We start from the raw sequence: 26,322 nt of genomic DNA on the forward strand, positions 1-26,322 counted from the left end.
CGCGCATAACGGAGATAAAACACCTCAATTACTGGGAGCGCTTGAGGTTCCTGAACCTGTATTCCCTGGAACGCAGGCGGGAGAGATACATGATTATATACACCAGTAAAAGTAGGCCTTAGACAAGGATGTGTGATGTCACTGTGGTTGTTTAATATATTTATAGATGGGGTTGTAAGAGAAGTAAATGCGAGGGTCTTGGCAAGAGGCGTGGAGTTAAAAGATAAAGAATCACACACAAAGTGGGAGTTGTTACAGCTGCTCTTTGCTGATGACACTGTGCTCTTGGGAGATTCTGAAGAGAAGTTGCAGAGATTGGTGGATGAATTTGGTAGGGTGTGCAAAAGAAGAAAATTAAAGGTGAATACAGGAAAGAGTAAGGTTATGAGGATAACAAAAAAATTAGGTGATGAAAGATTGGATATCAGATTGGAGGGAGAGAGTATGGAGGAGGTGAATGTATTCAGATATTTGGGAGTGGACGTGTCAGCGGATGGGTCTATGAAAGATGAGGAGAATCATAGAATTGATGAGGGGAAAAGAGTGAGTGGTGCACTTAGGAGTCTGTGGAGACAAAGAACTTTGTCCTTGGAGGCAAAGAGGGGAATGTATGAGAGTATAGTTTTACCAACGCTCTTATATGGGTGTGAAGCATGGGTGATGAATGTTGCAGCGAGGAGAAGGCTGGAGGCAGTGGAGATGTCATGTCTGAGAGCAATGTGTGGTGTGAATATAATGCAGAGAATTCGTAGTTTGGAAGTTAGGAGGAGGTGCGGGATTACCAAAACTGTTGTCCAGAGGGCTGAGGAAGGGTTGTTGAGGTGGTTCGGACATGTAGAGAGAATGGAGCGAAACAGAATGACTTAAAGAGTGTATCAGTCTGTAGTGGAAGGAAGGCGGGGTAGGGGTCGGCCTAGGAAAGGCTGGAGAGAGGGGGTAAAGGAGGTTTTGTGTGTGAGGGGCTTGGACTTCCAGCAGGCATGCATAAGCGTGTTTGATAGGAGTGAATGGAGGCAAATGGTTTTTAATACTTGACGTGCTGTTGGAGTGTGAGCAAAGTAACATTTATGAAGGGGTTCAGGGAAACCGGCAGGCTGGACTTGAGTCCTGAAGATGGGAAGTACAGTGCCTGCACTCTGAAGGAGGGGTGTTAATGTTGCAGTTTAAAAACTGTAGTGTAAAGCACCCTTCTGGCAAGACAGTGATGGAGTGAATGATGGTGAAAGTTTTTCTTTTTCGGGCCACCCTGCCTTGGTGGGAATCAGCCAGTGTGATAATAAAAAAAAAAAAAAAAAAATACACCTGGAAAATCCTAGAGGGACTAGTACCGAACTTGCACACGAAAATCACTCACTACGAAAGCAAAGGACTTGGCAGACAATGCACCATCCCCCCAATGAAAAGAAGGGGTGTCACTAGCATGTTAACCCTTTGAGGGTTTTCGTCGTACTAGTACGTCTTACGCGTAGGGGTTTTTGACGTACTAGTACTCATAAATTCTAGCGGCCTCAAATCTAGTGGGAGAAAGCTGGTAGGCCTTCATATGAAAGAATGGGTCTATGTGGTCAGTGTGCACAGTCTAAAAAAAATCCTGCAGCACACAGTGCATAATGAGAAAAAAAAAACTTTGACCATTTTTTTTGAATAAATCAGCGACTTTGCAGTGTATTTTCATATGGTATTTATTGTTGTATTCTAGTTTTCTTGGTCTCATTTTATAGAATGGAAGACATATTACAGAAATTGAGATGATTTTGACTGGTTTCACAAAGAAAGGTGCCTTGAAATTGAGCTCAAAGTAGCAGAAATGTTCGATTTTTACCAAACTTCAAAAGTAAACAAATCGTGCCAAGCGTGCAATACACGTCAACTGGTGAGTCTAATATTCTTTCACAAGTGCACCAATAATATTTATACCATTTTTTACACTAATGCAGTAGTCTGCATAACAGTAAATCTTATATTTTTTGTGAAAATAAAAATTCAAAGTGGAAAGCAAAAGAATATAAGAGGGGCCTTGAGACATGACTAATGACTAGAGGAAATGTCATTTTAGTGCCAGGAATGTCTTTCTTGTTTATTCTGGACCCTATTCGGAAATTGGCATCTTTTGAAATTTGTGTGAAATTGGCAAAATTGCTAAATTCTGACCACTGTACTGGATAGTTGAATTTCATAAATGAGTGGTTTCTTGCACCCATTCGATAGAAAAAATGGAGTTCTAGCGAAATATTCATGTTTTTTGTTGACTAGTACAGTGAAATTGGCCGAAAATGGGGCTCAAAGTGGGCAAAATCGCCGATGCGTAAACATCGCCGAGACCGCTAACTTTGCGAGAGCATAATTCCGTAAGTTTTCTATCAAATTTCAAACTTTTGGTGTCTTTATGATCGGGAAAAGATTCTCTATCTTTTCATAAGAGAAAATAATATTTTTTTTTTTTAAATTTGGCCGACCCTGAGAACAAGTTTTGGAGAGGGCCTGTCGACCCTCAAAGGGTTAAGAGACCATACAATAAGTGTCAGGGGCCCGAGACTGTTCAACTGCCTCCCAGCATACATAAAGGGGATTACCAACAGACCCCTGGCAGTCTTCAAGCTGGCACTGGACAAGCACCTAAAGTCGGTTCCTGACCAGCCGGGCTGTGGCTCGTACGTTGGTTTGTGGGCAGCCAGCAGCAACAGCCTGGTTGATCAGGCTCTGATCCACCAGGAGGCCTGGTCACAGACCGGGCCGCGGGGGTGTTGACCCCCGCAACTCTCTCCAGGTAAACTCCAGGTAATAGAGAATAACTATAGTTTTACATACAGAAAACAATGAGAAATAAATATAAATGACTAATTTTAATGATAAATGAACATATATTGAGAAAGTGGTACCCCACCTGAGCTGTATATAGTGATTTCTATTGTATAGACAGAGATTATCAATTTCATATATTTAAGCATTAGAATTGCTTATGATTTAACGGGCCGAAACTATTTAAAAGTGAATGTACTCTTATTCGTATATTCTAGATGAAGTTAAGTATGTTTATTAAAACTAACATAATAGTGATAACCTTGTCTTGATTCACCCCTAGTTTTTGAAGATTGATGAAATTGAGATATCAAGGAAATTGGTTTATTAATAGTATTACGAAAAAAGGAGACTCCTCCCCTTGTTGAGGAGAAAGCAACGTAACCCTGGATAAACAATAACTTTTTAAAAACAAGCTCCTATTCGTAATACCTAGCACTACGGCTATTAGCATAATATACATTGAAAGACCCTCCTTTCTCTTTACCCTTCCAGCTCATTTCTGTTTTTCTACTAAACCTATTACTGTCCTTATCACCTAGTGTTACTGGCTTTTCAATATCTCCCTCGTTCTGCTTATTACTAGTTCCCCTAGAACTCATAATATTACTACACTGGGACTTAACTGTTTTCCCGCCAAAACCCATACCACTAACTATTCCTAGTTTAAAGTCCTAACAGCTCCCTCCACTGCAGTTGCCAGTGCCCCCTCCCAAGACCTAGATAAGTGAACCCCATCCCTGGCATACATGTCATTTCTGCCATAGAAGAGGTCCCAGTTGTCAATGAATGTTACCGCATTTTCTTTACAGTATTTGTCCAGCCAGCAATTGACACCAATTGCCCTGGACAACCATTCATTTCCAACTCCTCTCCTTGGCAAAATACCACATATGACAGGGTTCCCACCAGGCCCGGTGGCCTGGTGGCTAAGGCTCCCGCTTCACACTCGGAGGGCCCAGGTTCGATTCCCGGCGGGTGGAAACATTTCGACGTTTCCTTACACCTGTTGTCCTGTTCACCTTGTAGCAAATAGGTACCTGGTTGTTAGTCAACTGGTGTGGGTCGCATCCTGGGGGACAAGATTAAGGACCCCAATGGAAATAAGTTAGACAGTCCTCGATGACGCACTGATTTTCTTGGGTTATCCTGGGTGGCTAACCCTCCGGGGTTAAAAATCCGAACAAAATCATATCTCTTATCTTATCTCCTCCTAATTATTTCTATTACTGACCTATACCTGCTAATCAGGTCCTCACTCCTACATCTGCCAACATCGTTGCCTCCAGCACTGAGACAGATAAGCATGCTGCAGTGTTCCTCCATTCTTATCTTCTTACAGGTGGATGATGATGACTGGTTGATCTTTCAGGTGGATGATGATGACTGGTTGATCTTACAAGTGGATGATGATGACTGGTTGATCTTACAGGTGGATGATGATGACTGGTTGATCTTACAGGTGATGGATGATGACCCTAGTTGATCTTTCAGGTGGATGATGATGACTGGTTGATCTTACTGATGACCCTGGTTGATCTTACAGGTGGATGATGATGACTGGTTGATCTTATGGGTGAATGATGATGATCCTGGTTGATCTTACAGGTGATGGATGAGTTTCAAGAGAGTGTGGACATGAGCACCTACCTGGTTGCTTTCGTGGTGTGTGACTACCAGGTCTTGAGCAACCTGACAGCTCACCAGGTCAACCTGTCAGTCTACACTCCACCAAACATGGTTGACCAGGCCTCCTATGCTCTCCGGGTGGCCTCCATCATCCTAGACTACTACCATACTTTCTTTGGCCTCTCCTACCCTCTACCCAAGCTTGGTAAGCTTCCTTATGCCTCCTGTTAATACTAAGTAAGATATTGACTGAGTGATGGGTATGTGTTTCTTCTAGCATTTGTTAGTTAGTACTAAGTAAGATATTGACTGAGTGATGGTTAATGTGTTTCTTCTTGGTTACTCCACCTCAGTACAGCCTTTCCTCACTTAACTACGGGGTTCCGTTCCTAAGAGCAGGTTGGTAATTGAATTGGTCATTCAACGAGGAGCATACTGTACTCGACCATCTTTAAATATTTTTTTAATGTCACCTTTGCACCATTTATAACATTTCTGGTATATTTTTAAATGTTTATACAGTGCCTCTGCAAATACAGTGATTATGTATGAGTGAGGTGAAAGTGTTGAATGATGATGAAAGTATTTTCTTTTTGGGGATTTTCTTTCTTTTTGGGTCACCCTGCCTCGGTGGAAGATGGCCGACTTGTTGAAAAAAAAAATTATTTAGGTTTGCATACTGGTTGGAGAGCTGGTTGTAAGTCCGAGTGGTCGGTAAACGAGTACGTCCCTAAGTGAGGAGAGGCTGTACTTAACTACTGCTAATTTCCAGATTTAATTGCCATCCCGGATTTTGGTGCCGGTGCCATGGAGAACTGGGGTCTGGTGACGTACAGGGAGACAGCACTCATGTTTGACAAAAGGCACTCGTCATCACGGGCACAGCAGACTGTTGCTGTGGTCATAGCGCATGAACTGGCTCACCAGTGGTTTGGTAACCTGGTTACCATGTCATGGTTAGTACATTGTTAGTGTTACACCTGGAGTATACTTGGAGGTTGTTTCAGGGGTCAACGCCCATGACCAAGCTCCATGGTGGATCAGGGCTTGATCAACCAGGCTGTTACTACTGGCCACTCGCAATCTGATCTATGAACCACAGCCCGGCTGGTCAGGTACTGACTTTAGGTATCTATCCAGCTCCTTCTTGAAGACAGCCAGGGGTCTATTGGTAATCTCTGTTGTGTATGCTGGAATGCTGTTCACTTATTGTGTTATCTCTTAGTGTAAAAAATGTAAAAAAAAAAAAAATAACACTGAACAGGTGGAGTTTAAACCCATGGTGAGTGAGTGGTAAAACTCAGTCAGTGTGTTAACCACTGGACCAGATGGTTCTAATAAGATTCATCCAACTAGATATTTTTCTATACACCATAGGGAGGTTAACATGGGTCCCACACTGTGACCCATGTTTGTACAGATGAATCTCCCACCAGTGTGTGAGTCACTCTTAGTGTACTTACAACACTCCTGCTTTTCATTTTGGGGATGTTGTGCCATCTATCAAGTTTTTGCATTTGTAGGGAGTGATTTTCAAGTGCAGATTTAGTACAAGTGCCTCTAGGATTTTCCGGGTGTAAATTATGATGTATCTTTTTTGCCTGCATTTCAAGGAATACAGGTCAAGGGACTTCAACTGTTCCCAGTAATTTAGGTGCCTTATTGTAATTATACATGCAGTGAAAGTTCTATGTATAGTCTTAAGGTCTGCAATTTCACCTGCCTTGAAAAGGGCCCTTAGTGTACAGCAATATTCCAGCCCAGAGAGGACAAGCGATTTGAAGAGAATACAACAATCATTGGCTTGGCATATCATATTGTGAAGGTTCTCATTATCCATCCTATCATTTTTCTAGCAGATGTTATAATGACATTGTTGTGATCCTTGAAGGTGAGATCCTCTGACATTATCACTCCAGGTCCTTCACATTAGTTTTCTGCCTGGGCATAAGCCTATGAAAGACAGGCTTACTCTCACGAAATCATAACAACACTATTGCAGACAATCCATGGTACAGGTACAGGCTTGAACTCATGGTGATTTGAGTGGTAGAACTTCAGGCCAGTGCGTTAACCACTAGGCCGGCTGGCTACAATAAAATTCATCTGACTAGGTATATTTCTGTTCCATAGGGAGGTTAACATGGGCCACCACCATGACCACATATGACTTGTGCACTCACTCTCCATGAGTTTGAGCACCACCTGTACTGTGCTTTGTTTGCAATTGTGTTATTACAATTTTGTGAGTTGTGATGTCAGCTTTGAGGGGACTTGAGTTAGAATTCATCATGGCCATGCAGGTGGTGATTCATCTGTAAAAACTTGTATTTGTGGTCACAGTGGTGGCCCATGTTAACCTCCCTATGGTGTATAAATATACCTAGACGGATGTGAAAGCCAGCTGGCTCAGTGGCTTTCACACTGGCCTGGAGTTTAATGACTTGCTTACAGTGAGTTTGAACCCTACCTGTACTGTAGTTTGCAGGCTTACTTTGCTGCTGGGTGTCAGTGCCTCTGGAGATTTCAAATTGAAGACTATGCTTGTTTACCATTCGGAAAACTCCAGCATGTTCAAACAGTAATAAAGGATCCAAGAGCAAGTTGGTTGTGTTTTGATGTCTTAGAGCAAATTATCATAAAAGCATCTATTTTGGGGTTCAAGTTAAAATAGTTCTGAGGTATGATACTTCTGGGACAAATTAATATCATAACTCAAGGATCCATGCTATTTCTGCCACTTTGGGGTTTATTTCAAGCCAATTCTGATCTGACATCACCAAAATCATAGATCATGTCCCTTGATCAATCAATTGGCATCAAGAAACAGCTAATAAAATCATGAAAACCACCATAGAAAATGTCTTAAAATTGCTGTTTTTAACTAAAATATAAAGTCTGAGGTCAGGTGCTTGCATTGTGCATTGGGTGGAGCAGTATTTTGTTAATACTGTGCACATCCTGTAGAGAACCATTCTCTCATGCCCAGGTCAAAATTGACCTCTGACAGTAAATTTGAAGGCACTATGATTAAAATGAATATATATGCAAGTGACACTGGTCTTGGTCACATAGTTCAACATGGGTGGTACCTGAAGCCATGACCAGCAAGTTCTAACACTGGCAGTGCAGTGTGATAACCACTTCTCCATGTGAGGTTTATCACTGGCTTGCCATGACTTCAAGACCTCACTCATTCTCTGATCTCTCTGTATAATAATTGTGAGTCACAAAGGATCAGCAGTGTTCTTATTTAACAACCACTGGGATAATCTACTGCTACTACAGCAATAGCCTGAAACCTAACCTGCTGTATAAGTGGGGCCCCTCTTGTACAGCAATAGCCTGGAACCTAACCTGCTGAATAAGTGGGGCCCTCATGTACAGCAGTAGCCCAGAACCTAACCTGCTGTATAAGTGGGGCCCTCCTGTACTGCAGTAGCCAGGAATCTAACCTGCTCTGTAAGTGGGGCCCTCCTGTACTGCAGTAGCCCAGAGCCTAACTTGCTGTATAAGTGGGGCCCTCCTGTACTGCAATAGCCCAGACCCTAACCTGCTGTATAAGCAGGGCCCTCCTGTACAGCAGTAGCCCGAAATCTAACCTGCTGTATAAGCAGGGCCTTCCTGTAATAAAATATTGTTAGGCAGAAAAGAAAGACACTAGTATGGACTGCATTTCAGGCAAACTAATACTAGTGCTTACAGACTACTTAAGAACTAGACATGAGTTTTTAAATATGAATTTTTAAATGTATAAATGTCCCAGGTGCTGTATGGTCCCTGTGGGTTTAACTCTTCACTATGAATCTAATAATTGATGTGCTTGACTTGTGTGCTAGGTGGAGCGACTTATGGTTGAATGAAGGGTTTGCCAGCTTCATGGAGAACATCGGTGCAGAGGTGGCTGAGCCGGGGTGGGCCATGCAGGAACAATTTCTGGTGGAGAAGATGCACCCAGCGCTAGAGCTCGACGCACTGCTTGCCTCGCATCCCATATCAACGCCGGTCAATGACCCAGCGCAGATTGAGTCAATATTTGACACAATTTCTTATAAAAAGGTTCAGACTAATTGTTTTTGTTCTTGGTAGTTATAGAGTATATCATTAATTGAACTTTAGTGGAAACTATAAGTGGTACTATTAGGTGTTACATTATTGACAAGAGTGCCAGGCTAGTTGATGAAGAGGTGCATACATCTAAGATAGAAGACAGAATGGATAGGGTGTCATTCCAGGGATTGTTGGAGGGAGGGGGTGAAGGAGGCTTTGTGTGTGAATAGCTTGGACATCCAACAGACTTGTAAGTGTGTGTTAGAGAGGAGTGAGTGGAGGCAAATGGCATTTATAAATTGAAGTGCTGTTAGAGTGCAAGTAAGGTAACATTTTTGAAGGGATTCAGGGAAACCGGTTAGCCAGACTTAAGTCCTGGAGGTGGGAAGTACAGTACCTGCACTCTTAAGTATGGGTGTAGGTGGAAAGTACAATGCCTGCACTCCGAAGGATGGGTGGAGGATGTCATTGTTCAGTGTCATTTGAATTGATATCAACAGACTTAAGGTATGACAGTGATTAACTGAATGATGGTGAATGTGTTCCTTCTTTTGCAAGCCCCTTTCCCCCTACCTCACCAGGAGACAACCACTCTCTTAAAACCTCCTCCTGGTGCTTCTGTATTACCAGCAACTCTCATGTACTGCATTGTGTGTGCCGTCCTGCAGGGTGCATCGATCATAAGCATGCTGGAGTCGTTCATTGGTCGTGCCATCCTTCAAGAGGGCCTGCGACTCTATCTCGACCTCCACAGCTATGGTACCGCTACCACTAACGACCTCTGGGAGGCACTGACTCAGGTCACCAGGAAGCATGGCAACCACCTTGATATTAAGGTAGGTTATTATCTTATGATCAATAAAACCCTTTAATAGTAATAATACTTATTATAATAATAATATACTATGCAGACAGATTGATGACTAAGACACATGTGAGACCCTTGGGTATCTTTTATTGTGAATACGTTTCATCTATCAAGAGTGAGGGACTGACCACCTTTTGTCAAGATTGAGGGACTGACCACCTTTTGTCAAGATTGAGGGACTGACCACCTTTTGTCAAGATTGAAGGACTGACCACCTTTTGTCAAGATTGAGGGACTGACCACCTTTTGTCAAGATTGAGGGACTGACCACCTTTTGTCAAGATTGAGGGACTGACCACCTTTTGTCAAGATTGAGGGACTGACCACCTTTTGTCAAGATTGAGGGACTGACCACCTTTTGTCAAGATTGAGGGACTGACCACCTTTTGTCAAGATTGAGGGACTGACCACCTTTTGTCAAGATTGAGGGACTGACTACTATCTATTATAGACTGGGGGATTGACCACCTGCTATCAAGACTGAGGGACTGACCACCTTCTATCAGTGTACAGTGGGTCTACACCATTGAGAGACTGACTGCCTTCTATCAAGACTGAGGGACTGACTGCCTTCTATCAAGGCTAAGGGACTGAACACTTGCTATCAAGACTGAGGGATTGACTGCCTGCTGTCACGACTGAGGGACTGACCACCTGCTATCAATGTAGACAGTGGGTCTACACCATTGTAACACCATGAGTCCTGAATAATGTGTGTAAGATTTATAATGTATTCATAAGTAACAAAGAAAATTTTACTGGTAGAATTACTCACTTTTGAGAAAACTCTCTCAATCTCTTCTCAGTGTAAAACACCAGTTTTTCACCAGTTCTACTCCTCTTAAGCTTATTATGATTATAATATAATAATTAATAATAATAGTATAGACAGTGGGGTAAAAGATGTATGGTGTAAGTTTAAGAATATAGTGTTAAAGTGTTCAGCAGAAGTTTGTTGTTACAGGAAAGTGGATGCGAGAGGGAAGAAGAGCGATTTGTGGAATTATGATGTAAAGAGAGTAGTAAGAGAGAAAAAGTTAGCATATGAGAGTTTTTTACAGAGTAGAAGTGATGCAAGGAGGGAGAAGTATATGGAGAGAAAAAGAGAAGTTAAGAGAGTGGTGAAGCAATGTAAAAAGAGAGCAAATGAGAGAGTGGATGAGATGTTATCAACAAATTTTGTAGAAAATAAGAAAAAGTTTTGGAGTGAGATTAATAAATTTGGAAATCCTAGTTAATGAATGGATTTGATAGTTAAAAATAGGAGAGGAGAGTTAGTAAATGGAGAATTAGAGGTATTGAGAAGATGGAGGGAATATTTTGAGGAATTGTTAAATGTTCATGAAGATGGGGAAGCTGCGATTTTGTGTATAGGGCAAGGAGGGATAACATCTTGTAGGAGTGAGGAAGAACCAGTTGTGAGTGGGGGGGAAGTGCATGAGGCATTGGGTAGAATGAAAGGGGGGTAAGGCAGCTGGAATGGATGGGATAAAGATAGAAATGTTCAAAACAGGTGGGGATATAGTTTTGAAGTGGTTAGTGCTTCTATTTAACCCTTTGACTGTCGCAGCCCCAAATCCTGAGGTGGCTCCTGGTGTTGCAAAATACTTGAAAAAAAAAAATTCTTATGAAATGATAGAGAATCTTTTCCCAATGGTCATGACACCAAAAGTATGAAATTTGATGGAAAACTTGTGGAAATACACTCGCGAAGTTAGCGACCTCAGCGATATTTATGAATTGGCGATTTTGCCCACTTTGAGCCCTATTTTTGGCTAATTCCATTGTTTCAGCCGACCAAACTCATAGCTATTTCTTTAGAACTCCATTTGTTCTATCGATTGAGTACAAGAAACTGCCCATTTACTGATTTCAGCTACCCATAAAGTGGTCAGAAATTGGCAGTTTGGCCAGTTTCACACAAATTAAAAAATATGCCAATTTCAAAATAGGGTCCAGAATGAACAATGCAGACAGTCCTGGCTCTAAAATAACATCTTCTTTGTTCATCAGTCATGTCTCCAGGCCCCTCTGACATTGCACTTACTTTCTGTTTTGAATTTTTATTCAAACAAAAAATAGAAGGTTCACTGTTATGCAGACTACTGCAATATTGTAATAATTGTATAAATAATGTGAACCCATTCGTGACTGCATATTTGAATGGCTAGTTGGACATTTATTGCAAAATGATGTCATTTGTTTACTCTTGAAAATTGGCAAAAATCAAACATTTCCCCTACTTTGTGCTCCATTTCAAGGTCCTTTTCATAATAAAACCAATCAAAATCACCACCATTTCTATAATATGTTTTCCAGTCTGTCAAATGTGACTACAAAAATGAGTATATAACCATAAAAACTATACAAAAATACACCTCAAAGTCGATGTTTTAATCCAAAAACACGGTCAGAGTTTTTTTTTTTCTCATTATGCACTGCTTGCTGCAGGATTTTTTTTATACTGCATGCACTGATCACACAGACCCATTCTCTCACATGTGGGCCTACCAGCTTTCTCCCGCTTGATTTGAAGCCGCTACAATTTTTGAGTATTTTTATTATTAACACACTGGCCGATTCCCTCCAAGGCAGGGTGGCCCGAAAAAGAAAAACTTTCACCATCATTCACTCCATCACTGTCTTGCCAGAAGGGTGTTTTACACTACGGTTTTTAAACTGCAACATTAACAACCCTCCTTCAGAGTGCAGGCACTGTACTTCCTATCTCCAGGACTCAAGTCCGGCCTGGCGGTTTTCCTGAAACCCTTCATAAATGTTACTTTGCTCACACTCCAACAGCACGTCAAGTATTAGAAACCATTTGTCTCCATTCACTCCTATCAAACACGCTCACGCATGCCTGCTGAAAGTCCAAGCCCCTCGCACACAAAACCTCCTTTACCCCCCTCCCTCCAACCTTTCCTAGGCCGACCCCTACCCCGCCTTCCTTCCGCTACAGACTGATACACTCTTGAAGTCATTCTGTTTCGCTCCATTCTCTCTACATGTCCGAACCACCTCAACAACCCTTCCTCAGCCCTCTGGACAACAGTTTTGGCAATCCTGCACCTTCTCCTAACTTCCAAACTACGAATTCTCTGCATTATATTCACACCACACATTGCTCTCAGACATGACATCTCCACTGCCTCCAGCCTTCTCCTCGCTGCAACATTCATCACCCATGCTTCACACCCATATAAGAGTGTTTGTAAAACTATACTCTCATACATTCCCCTCTTTGCCTCCAAGGACAAAGTTCTTTGTCTCCACAGACTCCTAAGTGCACCACTCACCCTTTTCCCTTCATCAATTCTATGATTTACCTCATCTTTCATAGATCCATCTGCTGACACGTCCACTCCCAAATATCTGAATACATTCACCTCCTCCATACTCTCTCCCTCCAATCTGATATCCAATCTTTCATCACCTAATCTTTTTGTTATCCTCATAACCTTACTCTTTCATGTATTCACTTTTAATTTTCTTTTACATACCCTACCAAATTCATCCACCAACCTCTGCAACTTCTCTTCGGAATCTCCCAAGAGCACAGTGTCATCAGCAAAGAGCAACTGTGACAACTCCCACTTTATGTGTGATTCTTTATCTTTTAACTCCACGCCTCTTGCCAAGACCCTCGTATTTACCTCTCTTACAACCCCATCTATAAATATATTAAACAACCATGGTGGCATCACACATCCTTGTCTAAGGCCTACTTTTACTGGGAAATAATTTCCCTCTTTCCTACATACTCTAACTTGAGCCTCACTATCCTCGTAAAAACTCTTCACTGCTTTCAGTAACCTACCTCCTATACCATACACCTGCAACATCTGCCACATTGCCCCCCTATCCACCCTGTCATATGCCTTTTCCAAATCCATAAATACTGTTCACTTATATGTTTCACTGTAAACACCTGGTCCACACACCCCCTACCTTTCCTAAAGCCTCCTTGTTCATCTGCTATCCTATTCTCCATCTTACTCTTAATTCTTTCAATAATAACTCTACCATACACTTTACCAGGTATACTCAACAGACTTATCCCCCTATAATTTTTGCACTCTCTTTTGTCCCCTTTGCCTTTATACAAAGGAACTATGCATGCTCTCTGCCAATCACTAGGTACCTTACCCTCTTCCATACATTTATTAAATAATTGCACCAACCACTCCAAAACTATATCCCCACCTGCTTTTAACATTTCTATCTTTATCCCATCAATCCCGGCTGCCTTACCCCATTTCATTTTACCTACTGCCTCACGAACTTCCCCCACATCCTCTGCATCTCTCCATTATATCTGGAAACTTTCCAAAATTTCCAAGTGTTTTAGAATTATTTCATATTTTATATATACTCTGATAATTATATGGGGGCAGGTGGAAAGAGGAGTGATTGGTGGAATGATGAAGTAAAGGGTGTGATAAAAGAGAAAAAGTTAGTTTATAAGAGGTTTTTACAAAGCAGAAGTGTTATAAGAAGAGCAGAGTATATGGAGAGTAAAAGAAAGGTGAAGAGAGTGGTGAGAGAGAGTGCAAAAGGAGAGCAGATGATAGAGTGGGAGAGGCACTGCCAAGAAATTTTAATGAAAATAAGAAAAAGTTTTGGAGTGAGTTAAACAAGTTAAGAAAGCCTAGGGAAAGTATGGATTTGTCAGTTAAAAACAGAGTAGGGGAGTTAGTAGATGGGGAGAGGGAGGTATTAAGTAGATGGCAAGAATATTTTGAGGAACTTTTAAATGTTGAGGAAGAAAGGGAGGCGGTAATTTCATGCACTGGTCAGGGAGGTATACCATCTTTTAGGAGTGAAGAGCAGATTGTAAGTGTTGGGGGGGGGGGGGGGGGGGTATGCGAGGCATTACGTAGAATGAAAGGGGGTAAAGCAGCTGGAACTGATGGGATCATGACAGAAATGTTAAAAGCAGGGGGGGATATAGTGTTGGAGTGGTTGGTACTTTTGTTTAATAAATGTATGAAAGAGGGGAAGGTACCTAGGGATTGGCAGAGAGCATGTATAGTCCCTTTATATAATGGGAAAGGGGACAAAAAAGAGAAAAGGCGTATGACAGGGTGGATAGGGGGGCAATGTGGCAGATGTTGCAAGTGTATGGTGTAGGAGGTAGGTTACTGAAAGCAGTGAAGAGTTTTTACGAGGATAGTGAGGCTCAAGTTAGAGTATGTAGGAAAGAGGGAAATTTTTTCCCAGTAAAAGTAGGCCTTAGACAAGGATGTGTGATGTCACCGTGGTTGTTTAATATATTTATAGATGGGGTTGTAAGAGAAGTAAATGCGAGGGTCTTGGCAAGAGGCGTGGAGTTAAAAGATAAAGAATCACACACAAAGTGGGAGTTGTCACAGCTGCTCTTTGCTGATGACACTGTGCTCTTGGGAGATTCTGAAGAGAAGTTGCAGAGATTGGTGGATGAATTTGGTAGGGTGTGCAAAAGAAGAAAATTAAAGGTGAATACAGGAAAGAGTAAGGTTATGAGAATAACAAAAAGATTAGGTGATGAAAGATTGAATATCAGATTGGAGGGAGAGAGTATGGAGGAGGTGAACGTATTCAGATATTTGGGAGTGGACGTGTCAGCGGATGGGTCTATGAAAGATGAGGTGAATCATAGAATTGATGAGGGAAAAAGAGTGAGTGGTGCACTTAGGAGTCTGTGGAGACAAAGAACTTTGTCCTTGGAGGCAAAGAGGGGAATGTATGAGAGTATAGTTTTACCAACGCTCTTATGTGGGTGTGAAGCGTGGGTGATGAATGTTGCAGCGAGGAGAAGGCTGGAGGCAGTGGAGATGTCATGTCTGAGGGCAATGTGTGGTGTGAATATAATGCAGAGAATTCGTAGTTTGGAAGTTAGGAGGAGGTGCGGGATTACCAAAACTGTTGTCCAGAGGGCTGAGGAAGGGTTGTTGAGGTGGTTCGGACATGTAGAGAGAATGGAGCGAAACAGAATGACTTCAAGAGTGTATCAGTCTGTAGTGGAAGGAAGGCGGGGTAGGGGTCGGCCTAGGAAGGGTTGGAGGGAGGGGGTAAAGGAGGTTTTGTGTGCGAGGGGCTTGGACTTCCAGCAGGCATGCGTGAGCGTGTTTGATAGGAGTGAATGGAGACAAATGGTTTTTAATACTTGACGTGCTGTTGGAGTGTGAGCAAAGTAACATTTATGAAGGGATTCAGGGAAACCGGCAGGCCGGACTTGAGTCCTGGAGATGGGAAGTACAGTGCCTGCACTCTGAAGGAGGGGTGTTAATGTTGCAGTTTAAAAACTGTAGTGTAAAGCACCCTTCTGGCAAGACAGTGATGGAGTGAATGATGGTGAAAGTTTTTCTTTTTCGGGCCACCCTGCCTTGGTGGGAATCGGCCAGTGTGATAATAAAAAATAATAAGTTTACTGAGTATACCAGGAAAAGTGTACGGTAGGGTTATAATTGAAAGAATTAGAGGTAAGACAGAATGTAGGATTGCGGATGAGCAAGGAGGTTTCAGAGTGGGTAGGGGATGTGTAGATCAAGTGTTTACATTGAAGCATATATATGAACAGTATTTAGATAAAGGTAGGGAAGTTTTTATTGCATTTATGGATTTAGAAAAGGCATATGATAGAGTGGATAGGGGAGCAATGTGGCAGATGTTGCAAGTATATGGAATAGGTGGTAAGTTACTAAATGCTGTAAAGAGTTTTTATGAGGATAGTGAGGCTCAGGTTAGGGTGTGTAGAAGAGAGGGAGACTACTTCCCAGTAAAAGTAGGTCTTAGACAGGGATGTGCAATGTCACCATGGTTGTTTAATATATTTATAGATGGCAGTTTGGAGGGATATGTTGTGTATCTTTATATGTGTATGCTTCTAAACTGTTGTATTCTGAGCACCTCTGCAAAAACAGTGATAATGTGCGAGTGTGGTGAAAGTGTTGAATGATGATGAAAGTATTTTATATTGGGGATTTTCTTTCTTTTTTTTGGGTCACCCTGCCTCGGTGGGAGACGGCCGACTTGTTGAAAAAAAAAAAAAAAAAAAAGATGGGGTTGTAAAAGAAGTAAATGCTAGGGTGTTCGGGAGAGTGGTGGGATTAAATTATGGGGAATCAAATTCAAAATGGGAATTAACACAGTTACTTTTTGCTGACGATACTGTGCTTATGGGAGATTCTAAAGTAAAATTGCAAAGGTTAGTGGATGAGTTTGGGAATGTGTGTAAAGGTAGAAAGTTGAAAGTGAACATAGAAAAGAGTAAGGTGATGAGGGTATCAAATGATTTAGATAAAGAAAAATTGGATATCAAATTTGGGAGGAGGAGTGTGGAAGAAGTGAATGTTTTCAGATACTTGGGAGTTGACGTGTCGGCGGATGGATTTATGAAGGATGAGGTTAATCATAGAATTGATGAGGGAAAAAAGGTGAGTGGTGCATTGAGGTATATGTGGAGTCAAAAAACGTTATCTATGGAGGCAAAGAAGGGAATGTATGAAAGTATAGTAGTACCAACACTCTTTTATGGGTGTGAAGCTTGGGTGGTAAATGCAGCAGCGAGGAGACGGTTGGAGGCAGTGGAGACGTCCTGTTTAAGGGCAATGTGTGGTGTAAATATTATGCAGAAAATTCGGAGTGTGGAAATTAGGAAAAGGTGTGGAGTTAATAAAAGTATTAGTCAGAGGGCAGAAGAGGGGTTGTTGAGGTGGTTTGGTCATTTAGAGAGAATGGATCAAAGTAGAATGACATGGAAAGCATATAAATCTATAGGGGAAGGAAGGCGAGGTAGGAGTCCTCCTCGAAAGGGTTGGAGAGAGGGGGTAAAGGAGGTTTTGTGGGCAAGGGGCTTGGACTTCCAGCAAGCGTGCGTGAGCGTGTTAGATAGGAGTGAATGGAGACGAATGGTACTTGGGACCTGACGATGTGTTGGAGTGTGAGCAGGGTAATATTTAGTGAAGGGATTCAGGGAAACCGGTTATTTTCATATAGTCGGACTTGAGTCCTGGAAATGGGAAGTACAATGCCTGCACTTTAAAGGAGGGGTTTGGGATATTGGCAGTTTGGAGGGATATGTTGTGTATCTTTATACGTATATGCTTCTAAACTGTTGTATTCTGAGCACCTCTGCAAAAACAGTGATTATGTGCGAATGTGGTGAAAGTGTTAAATGATGATGAAAGCATTTTCTTTTTTGGGGATTTTCTTTCTTTTTTGGGTCACCCTGCCTCGGTGGGAGACGGCCGACTTGTTGGAAAAAAAAAAAAATTATATGTATTTATTTGTACCTGTACCTAAGTAAACTTACACACTGTGCTGGTGTGCAGGTACACATTAAAATCAGTAAGTGTGTCTTATGTCTTGAGACACCATATTAATAATAATAATACATTTATTAATAATACAGTACGTCCCCGCTTTAGAGTGTTTTGCCTTATGGCGTTCTGCTAGTACGGCGATTTCAAATTATGACCAAAACTCTATATGGCGAGTGGTCTTTCAAATGTGGCGCATCCCACCCGGTTTGTTTGCATTCTCCATGAGTACGTCTCTAATATGTCTGGAAACTTTCCAAAATTTCAAGTGTTTTAAAGTTGTTTATATTTTATATGTACTCTGATAATTATACTTATGTGTACCTGTACCTAAATATACTACACACTGTGCTGGCGTGCAGGTACACATTAAAATCACTTGGAGTGTCCCTCTAGTCTTAATGCCATAGTAATAATACTGATATGTAATTCAGTGGACTCTTGAATTTCGTCCCCCTTGAATATCGTGAATTTTGGAAATTGGCTACTTTTTTCATCAAAATATTGGCTAGAAATTTTTTGAGCGACAGGGTTCCAGTGAGACTCAAGCTGGTCCTAGTGGCATTAAAGTACAAAGAACGGAAGTAGCCCCGGAAAAGAACTTGGTACCTGAAGTCTTTATGGAAGGGAATTCCCCTTCCAAACAATAGTAACTCTTCCATCCTCTCCCCTCCTCCTGTCTTCTACACATCAACAACTCTTCAATAAAGGTAAGTGTCAATTTATTATTGTTTTATTCTTCATGTCTCAATGTTTTCTGTGTAGATAAATGTACATGTAATGTAAAAATTTTTTTTTAATACTTTTGGGTGTTTGGAACAGATTAATTTGATTTATATTATTTCTAATGGGGAAAATTGTTTTGAAAATTGTGAATTTTGAATTTCAGCAGACTCTCTGGAACGGATTAATCACGAAATTCAAGGGTTCGCTGTAATAATCACTGTTGGGCACATTAAATGTCTTATTTTACGTTAACATAGACATCTTCATTAATCCATCTATGATATTTTCCCAGGTGGAGGGAAAACATCACGTTTTCTCTGGTCCAGCATCAGAGAAAACGTGTATGAATCTGCGTTAGGCCCAGTCACTCCCCTTCACACTTCGCTTTTGTTTACAATTCTCGGCATGAATTATTCATTACTTCTCCCTTTGTTTATGATGGCATCTAAAGGTAGTTGTTGGAAACAATTAAACTCAGTGAACATGGTATGTTGATGGTAATAATATGGCTCTGGGCCACTTATAATATTGTGTAGCTATGTAGGTAGGTGTAGGTATGTAGCCCAGGCGGACTACATAGTACCTACATTGGCTACCTACACCTGACTTCTTACAAATAAAGAATACTCACCTCTCATCCTACATTAAGACTACACATATTTTAAGGTAAATAATGAGCATACTGTATGTGTATTTTATCTCTCCAGGCTGCTTTAAATATTGTATATTAATTTTGGGATGGGAGCCAGGGCTACCTACACCTGACTTCCTACAAATAAGTAATGCTCACCTCTCGCCCTACATTAAGACTGCAAATATTTTAAGGTAAATAATGAATGTACTGTGTATGTATTTTACTTTTTAATATAAGTTAGTGTAAACTTCTTGTCTGGCATTTATATGCACTTTTTTTTTATATAACAAGTTGGCCGTCTCCTACCGAGGTAGGGTGACCAAGAAAATACTTTCGTCATCATTCAACACTTTCACCTCGCTCACATATAATCACTGTTTTTGCAGAGGTGCTCAGAATACAACAGTTCAGAAGCATATACGTATAAAGATTCACAACATATCCCTCCAAACTGCTAATATCCCAAACCCCTCCTTTAAAGTGCAGGCATTGTACTTCCCATCTCCAGGACTCAAGTCCGGCTATATAAAAATAAATATGCATTTATAAGTGGAAGAAATGGCATTTTGCTTTCCGGCGATGTCTGCTTTCTGGCAGTAGCCTGGAACCTAACCTGCCATCTAAGTGGGGCCCTACTGTATTCTCATTACCACAAGCATATGGAAAACTATGTAGTCTTATTCTCATTATCTGTAATCCTCACAACTATTAAATATTATGAATGTGTTACAAAATGTGTTAGTATGTTATGGAATCCTCATTGCCTGTGATCATAACCCATCCTGTAATACATGTACTTACAACAATTAAATATGATAAATGGGTTAAAGAATGTGTTAATATGCTTGTTTGCCTTCCTCGTAATTCCTAACTTTGACCCTTTAGAGACTGTTTATATAAACAAACAATTAGTTATTGCCCTTTTAGTCTTAAGCCAAATTCAAGTTTGCCTGAAATGCTTTGCCTAACAATGGTCATTCTTCATGCACACCTAAATGTCTCTCATCTCTGTACAAACATTGTATCATGCTGTAATAAAATATTATTATGCTATTATTATTGTAATAATTCTTCTTATAAAGATACCCAGGTGTTGCACATGTGTCTTATCAATGAAGATACCCAGGTGTTAAACATGTCTCTTATCAATGAAGATGCCCAGGTGTTGCACATGTGTCTTATCAATGAAGATACCCAGGTGTTAAACATGTGTCTTATCAATGAAGATGCCCAGGTGTTGCACATGTGTCTTATCAATGAAAATACCCAGGTTTTGCACATATGTCTTATCAATGAAGATACCCAGGTTTTGCACATATGTCTTATCAATGAAGATACCCAGGTGTTGCAAATGTGGTGACTAGTTTTCCTCTTTTTGGGTCATTTAGTGAGTGATGGTGGATGTGTTTCCTCTTTTTTGGGTCATCCTACCCCACCGAGAAATGATCAGTGGGTGAGGAGGAAAGAAATATCCTAGGATACGGAAATAGGATTGGAAATACAGTAGTATGAAATGTAGGATGAGACAGATAGATGTTACTGTGTCTTAAAAGTACCTATCTTCCACCAGGTACCATTAATCTGTTATGTTCCATAAACTTAGGTACCCAAACCTTCATTCTGTGTACTCTGATACTATGTACTCTGATGCTATGTACATTGATGCTGTGTACACTGATGCTATGTACTCTGCCTCAGGGCATCATGGAGACGTGGACTCTGCAAGCAGGTTTCCCGTTGATCTCTGTTAGTCTTCAGGACGGGCAGGTGACGGCCAGCCAGGGCAGGTTCCTGGTCTGTGAGGAGAATGTCACGGACCCCAACGAGCCATTGAACACGACGCTAGGGTACCGCTGGCATGTACCACTGACCTACATCACTAGCGCCAACCCCAGGAACCAGACAATGCACTGGATGAACCTCACCGACGGTACGATGGGTTGTTGTGGACTCCAGTGGGAATTTGTTTTAACCCTGGGTCATCTTCTGTTGAGATAGTGTGCTCCAGTGAAGAGGAAATGCATTCACCATCATTCAGTCAGTTTCTTGCCAGAAATATGCTGTCATCACAGTTCAGATGACACTTTGAACTGTAACATCCTCACCCATCCTTCAGAGTGTAGGCACTGTACTTCTCACCTTCAGCTAGGGAATACTACAGTGGTATGTTATAGTTTTGGAGGTGGGAAGTACGGTGCCTGCACTCTCAAGGATGGGTGAGGATTTTACAGTTCAGAGATGTACCTTTGACATATTTGGAGAGTTTTTCTATTCTTGCAGGAATAGAAAGAAACTGTTTGTCAGATACTAGCCTGGTCAACCAGGCATTTGTTGCTGGTGGCCTGCTGGCCTATATATCCATCACAGCCTGGTTGATCCAACACTTGGTGGAGGTATCTGTTTTCTCAGAATGACTTCTACACTTGTCCCAGTATCTTCTGGTAAGATGTTGAATAGTCTGGAGCCACAGATGTTGATGGTGTTTCCATATTGTACCCACTGCACCCCTGCTTTTCACTGAGTTTATTTTACACTTCCATATATCTCGACACAGTATTTGTTATGGCAGTGTGCAGATTTAGGACAAGGCCCTCAAGCACCGTCCAGGTATATTTTTTTTTATTTTTTTATTAACACATCGGCCGATTCCCACCAAGGCAGGTTGGCCCGAAAAAGAAAAACTTTCATCATTATTCACTCCATCACTGTCTTGCCAAAGGGGTGCTTTACACTACAGTTATAAAACTGCAACATTAACACCCCTCCTTCAGTGTGTAGACACTGTACTTCCCATCTCCAGGACTCAAGTCTGGCCTGCTTGTTTCCCTGAATCCCTTCATAAATGTTATTTTGCTCACACTCCAACAGCACGTCAAGTATTAAAAACCATTTGTTTCCATTCACTCCTATCAAATATGCTCACACACGCTTGCTGGAGGTCTAAGCCCCTCGCATACAAAACCTCCTTTACCCCCTCCCTCCAACCCTTTCTAGGCCGACCCCTACCCCACCTTCCCTCCACTACAGATTTATGAAAATCCAGGTGTATATTATCACGTATCTCTCTTTCTCCTTCACTCCAGTGAGTACATATTTGGGACTTTGAGATGTTCCCAGGAATTTAATGATTTTTTGTGCTGTCGGCTTTAAATGATCTCTGTATCTGTTCCAGCTCTGAAATCTCTGCTGCCTTGAATGGAGCTGTCAGCACTGAACAGTACTTTAAGCGAGAAAGTACAAGAAATTTGAAAAGTGTCGGTATTGACACAATTTCCCTAGTTTTGAAAATTCTCATCATCAAATACAAATACATATTTTATCCACCGTCATTTTCCTAGTTGTCATGATATTTACCTTATTGTGTTCCTTGAAAGAAAAGTCATCTGACATTACTACTCCCAGATTCTTCACATGTTCCTTTCACTCTGTTTGGTGATCTTGTGTTTTGTATACAGTGTCTCTCTTGAGTTCTTTATTTTTTCCATATCTTAAGTAGTTAGAACTTGTCACTGTTGAATGTCATGTTATTCTCCACTGCCCACTGCAAAACTTTGTTTTATTTTTATTTTCTTATTTTTTTTTATTAGCACACTGGCCGATTCCCACCAAGGCAGGGTGGCACGGAAAAGAAAAACTTTCACCATCATTCACTCCATCACTGTCTTGCCAGAAGGGTGCTTTACACTACAATTTTTAAACTGCAACATTAACACCCCTCCTTCAGAGTGCAGGCACTGTACTTCCCATCTCCAGGACTCAAGTCCGGCCTGCCGGTTTCCCTGAATCCCTTCATAAATGTTACTTTGCTCACACTCCAACAGCATGTCAAGTATTAAAAACCATTTGTCTCCATTCACTCCTATCAAACACGCTTACGCATGCCTGCTGGAAGTCCAAGCCCCTTGCACACAAAACCTCCTTTACCCCCTCCCTCCAACCTTTCCTAGGCCGACCCCTACCCCGCCTTCCTTCCACTACAGACTGATACACTCTTGAAGTCATTCTGTTTTGCTCCATTCTCTCTACATGTCCGAACCACCTTAACAACCCTTCCTCAGCCCTCTGGACAACAGTTTTGGCAATCCCACACCTCCTCCTAACTTCCAAACTACGAATTCTCTGCATTATATTCACACCACACATTGCCCTCAGACATGACATCTCCACTGCCTCCAGCCTTCTCCTTGCTGCAACATTCATCACCCATGCTTCACACCCATATAAGAGCATTGGTAAAACTATACTCTCATACATTCCCCTCTTTGCCTCCAAGGACAAAGCTCTTTGTCTCCACAGACTCCTAAGTGCACTGTTCACCCTTTTCCCCTCATCCATTCTATGATTCACCTCATCTTTCATAGATCCATCCACTGACATGTCCACTCCCAAATATCTGAATACATTCACCTCCTCCATACTCTCTCCCTCCAATCTGATATCCAATCTTTCATCACCTAATCTTTTTGTTATCCTCATAACCTTACTCTTTCCTGTATTCACTTTTAATTTTCTTCTTTTACATACCCTACCAAATTCATCCACCAACCTCTGCAACTTCTCCTCAGAATCTCCCAAGAGCACAGTGTCATCAGCAAAGAGCAACTGTGACAACTCCCACTTTATGTGAGATTCTTTATCTTTTAACTCCACGCCTCTTGCCAAGACCCTCGCATTTACTTCTCTTACAACCCCATCTATAAATATATTAAACAACCATGGTGACATCACACATCCTTGTCTAAGGCCTACTTTTACTGGGAAATAATCTCCCTCTTTCCTACATACTTTGTTTAATCTTGCAGTTTTTGTGTATCTTCTACTGATGTGCTTTTTATGCTTATTATGGTATCTGCACATTATTTTTTTTTTATTATTATTATCACACCGGCCGATTCCCACCAAGGCAGGGTGGCCCGAAAAAGAAAAACTTTCACCATCATTCACTCCATCACTGTCTTGCCAGAAGGGAGCTTTACACTACAGTTTTTAAACTGCAACATTAACACCCCTCCTTCAGAGTGCAGGCACTGTACTTCCCATCTCCAGGACTCAAGTCCGGCCTGCCGGTTTCCCTGAATCCCTTCATAAATGTTACTTTGCTCACACTCCAACAGCACGTCAAGTATTAAAAACCATTTGTCTCCATTCACTCCTATCAAACACGCTCACGCATGCCTGCTGGAAGTCCAAGCCCCTCGCACACAAAACCTCCTTTACCCCCTCCCTCCAACCCTTCCTAGGCCGACCCCTACCCCGCCTTCCTTCCACTACAGACTGATACACTCTTGAAGTCATTCTGTTTCGCTCCATTCTCTCTACATGTCCGAACCACCTCAACAACCCTTCCTCAGCCCTCTGGACAACAGTTTTGGTAATCCCGCACCTCCTCCTAACTTCCAAACTACGAATTCTCTGCATTATATTCACACCACACATTGCCCTCAGACATGACATCTCCACTGCCTCCAGCCTTCTCCTCGCTGCAACATTCATCACCCACGCTTCACACCCATATAAGAGCGTTGGTAAAACTATACTCTCATACATTCCCCTCTTTGCCTCCAAGGACAAAGTTCTTTGTCTCCACAGACTCCTAAGTGCACCACTCACTCTTTTTCCCTCATCAATTCTATGATTCACCTCATCTTTCATAGACCCATCCGCTGACACGTCCACTCCCAAATATCTGAATACGTTCACCTTCTCCATACTCTCTCCCTCCAATCTGATATTCAATCTTTCATCACCTAATCTTTTTGTTATCCTCATAACCTTACTCTTTCCTGTATTCACCTTTAATTTTCTTCTTTTACACACCCTACCAAATTCATCCACCAATCTCTGCAACTTCTCTTCAGAATCTCCCAAGAGCACAGTGTCATCAGCAAAGAGCAGCTGTGACAACTCCCACTTTGTGTGTGATTCTTTATCTTTTAACTCCACGCCTCTTGCCAAGACCCTCGCATTTACTTCTCTTACAACCCCATCTATAAATATATTAAACAACCACGGTGACATCACACATCCTTGTCTAAGGCCTACTTTTACTGGGAAAAAATTTCCCTCTTTCCTACATACTCTAACTTGAGCCTCACTATCCTCGTAAAAACTCTTCACTGCTTTCAGTAACCTACCTCCTACACCATACACTTGCAACATCTGCCACATTGCCCCCCTATCCACCCTGTCATACGCCTTTTCCAAATCCATAAATGCCACAAAGACCTCTTTAGCCTTATCTAAATACTGTTCACTTATATGTTTCACTGTAAACACCTGGTCCACACACCCCCTACCTTTCCTAAAGCCTCCTTGTTCATCTGCTATCCTATTCTCCGTCTTACTCTTAATTCTTTCAATTATAACTCTACCATACACTTTACCAGGTACACTCAACAGACTAATCCCCCTATAATTTTTGCACTCTCTTTTATCCCCTTTGCCTTTATACAAAGGAACTATGCATGCTCTCTGCCAATCCCTAGGTACCTTACCCTCTTCCATACATTTATTAAATAATTGCACCAACCACTCCAAAACTATATCCCCACCTGCTTTTAACATTTCTATCTTTATCCCATCAATCCCGGCTGCCTTACCCCCTTTCATTTTACCTACTGCCTCACGAACTTCCCCCACACTCACAACTGGCTCTTCCTCACTCCTACAAGATGTTATTCCTCCTTGCCCTATACACGAAATCACAGCTTCCCTATCTTCATCAACATTTAACAATTCCTCAAAATATTCCTTCCATCTTCCCAATACCTCTAACTCTCCATTTAATAACTCTCCTCTCCTATTTTTAACTGACAAATCCATTTGTTCTCTAGGCTTTCTTAACTTGTTAATCTCACTCCAAAACTTTTTCTTATTTTCAACAAAATTTGTTGATAACATCTCACCCACTCTCTCATTTGCTCTCTTTTTACATTGCTTCACCACTCTCTTAACTTCTCTCTTTTTCTCCATATACTCTTCCCTCCTTGCATCACTTCTACTTTGTAAAAACTTCTCATATGCTAACTTTTTCTCCCTTACTACTCTCTTTACATCATCATTCCACCAATCGCTCCTCTTCCCTCCTGCACCCACTTTCCTGTAACCACAAACTTCTCCTGAACACTCTAACACTACATTTTTAAACCTACCCCATACCTCTTCGACCCCATTGCCTATACTCTCATTAGCCCATCTATCCTCCAATAGCTGTTTATATCTTACCCTAACTGCCTCCTCTTTTAGTTTATAAACCTTCACCTCTCTCTTCCCTGATGCTTCTATTCTCCTTGTATCCCATCTACCTTTTACTC

At 41.5% G+C, this 26,322-nt stretch overlaps 1 protein-coding gene across 4 annotated transcripts in view; it reads left to right on the forward strand.

Annotated features, from left to right (window-relative positions):
• LOC128697093 (endoplasmic reticulum aminopeptidase 1-like) overlaps positions 1 to 26,322 on the forward strand; it is a 196,058-nt gene that overhangs the window by 106,821 nt on the left and 62,915 nt on the right. For all 4 annotated transcript variants that reach the window (XM_070095300.1, XM_070095297.1, XM_070095299.1 and 1 more), the window contains 5 exons: positions 4,408 to 4,633; positions 5,201 to 5,384; positions 8,268 to 8,487; positions 9,147 to 9,314; positions 20,708 to 20,939. In XM_070095300.1, coding sequence (XP_069951401.1) covers positions 4,408 to 4,633; positions 5,201 to 5,384; positions 8,268 to 8,487; positions 9,147 to 9,314; positions 20,708 to 20,939 — 1,030 coding nt within the window. The remainder of the gene's footprint in view (positions 1 to 4,407; positions 4,634 to 5,200; positions 5,385 to 8,267; positions 8,488 to 9,146; positions 9,315 to 20,707; positions 20,940 to 26,322) is intronic.

The sequence above is a fragment of the Cherax quadricarinatus genome, chromosome 49, assembly GCF_038502225.1.
Source record: "Cherax quadricarinatus isolate ZL_2023a chromosome 49, ASM3850222v1, whole genome shotgun sequence".
NCBI classification, from domain to species: Eukaryota; Metazoa; Arthropoda; class Malacostraca; order Decapoda; family Parastacidae; genus Cherax; species Cherax quadricarinatus.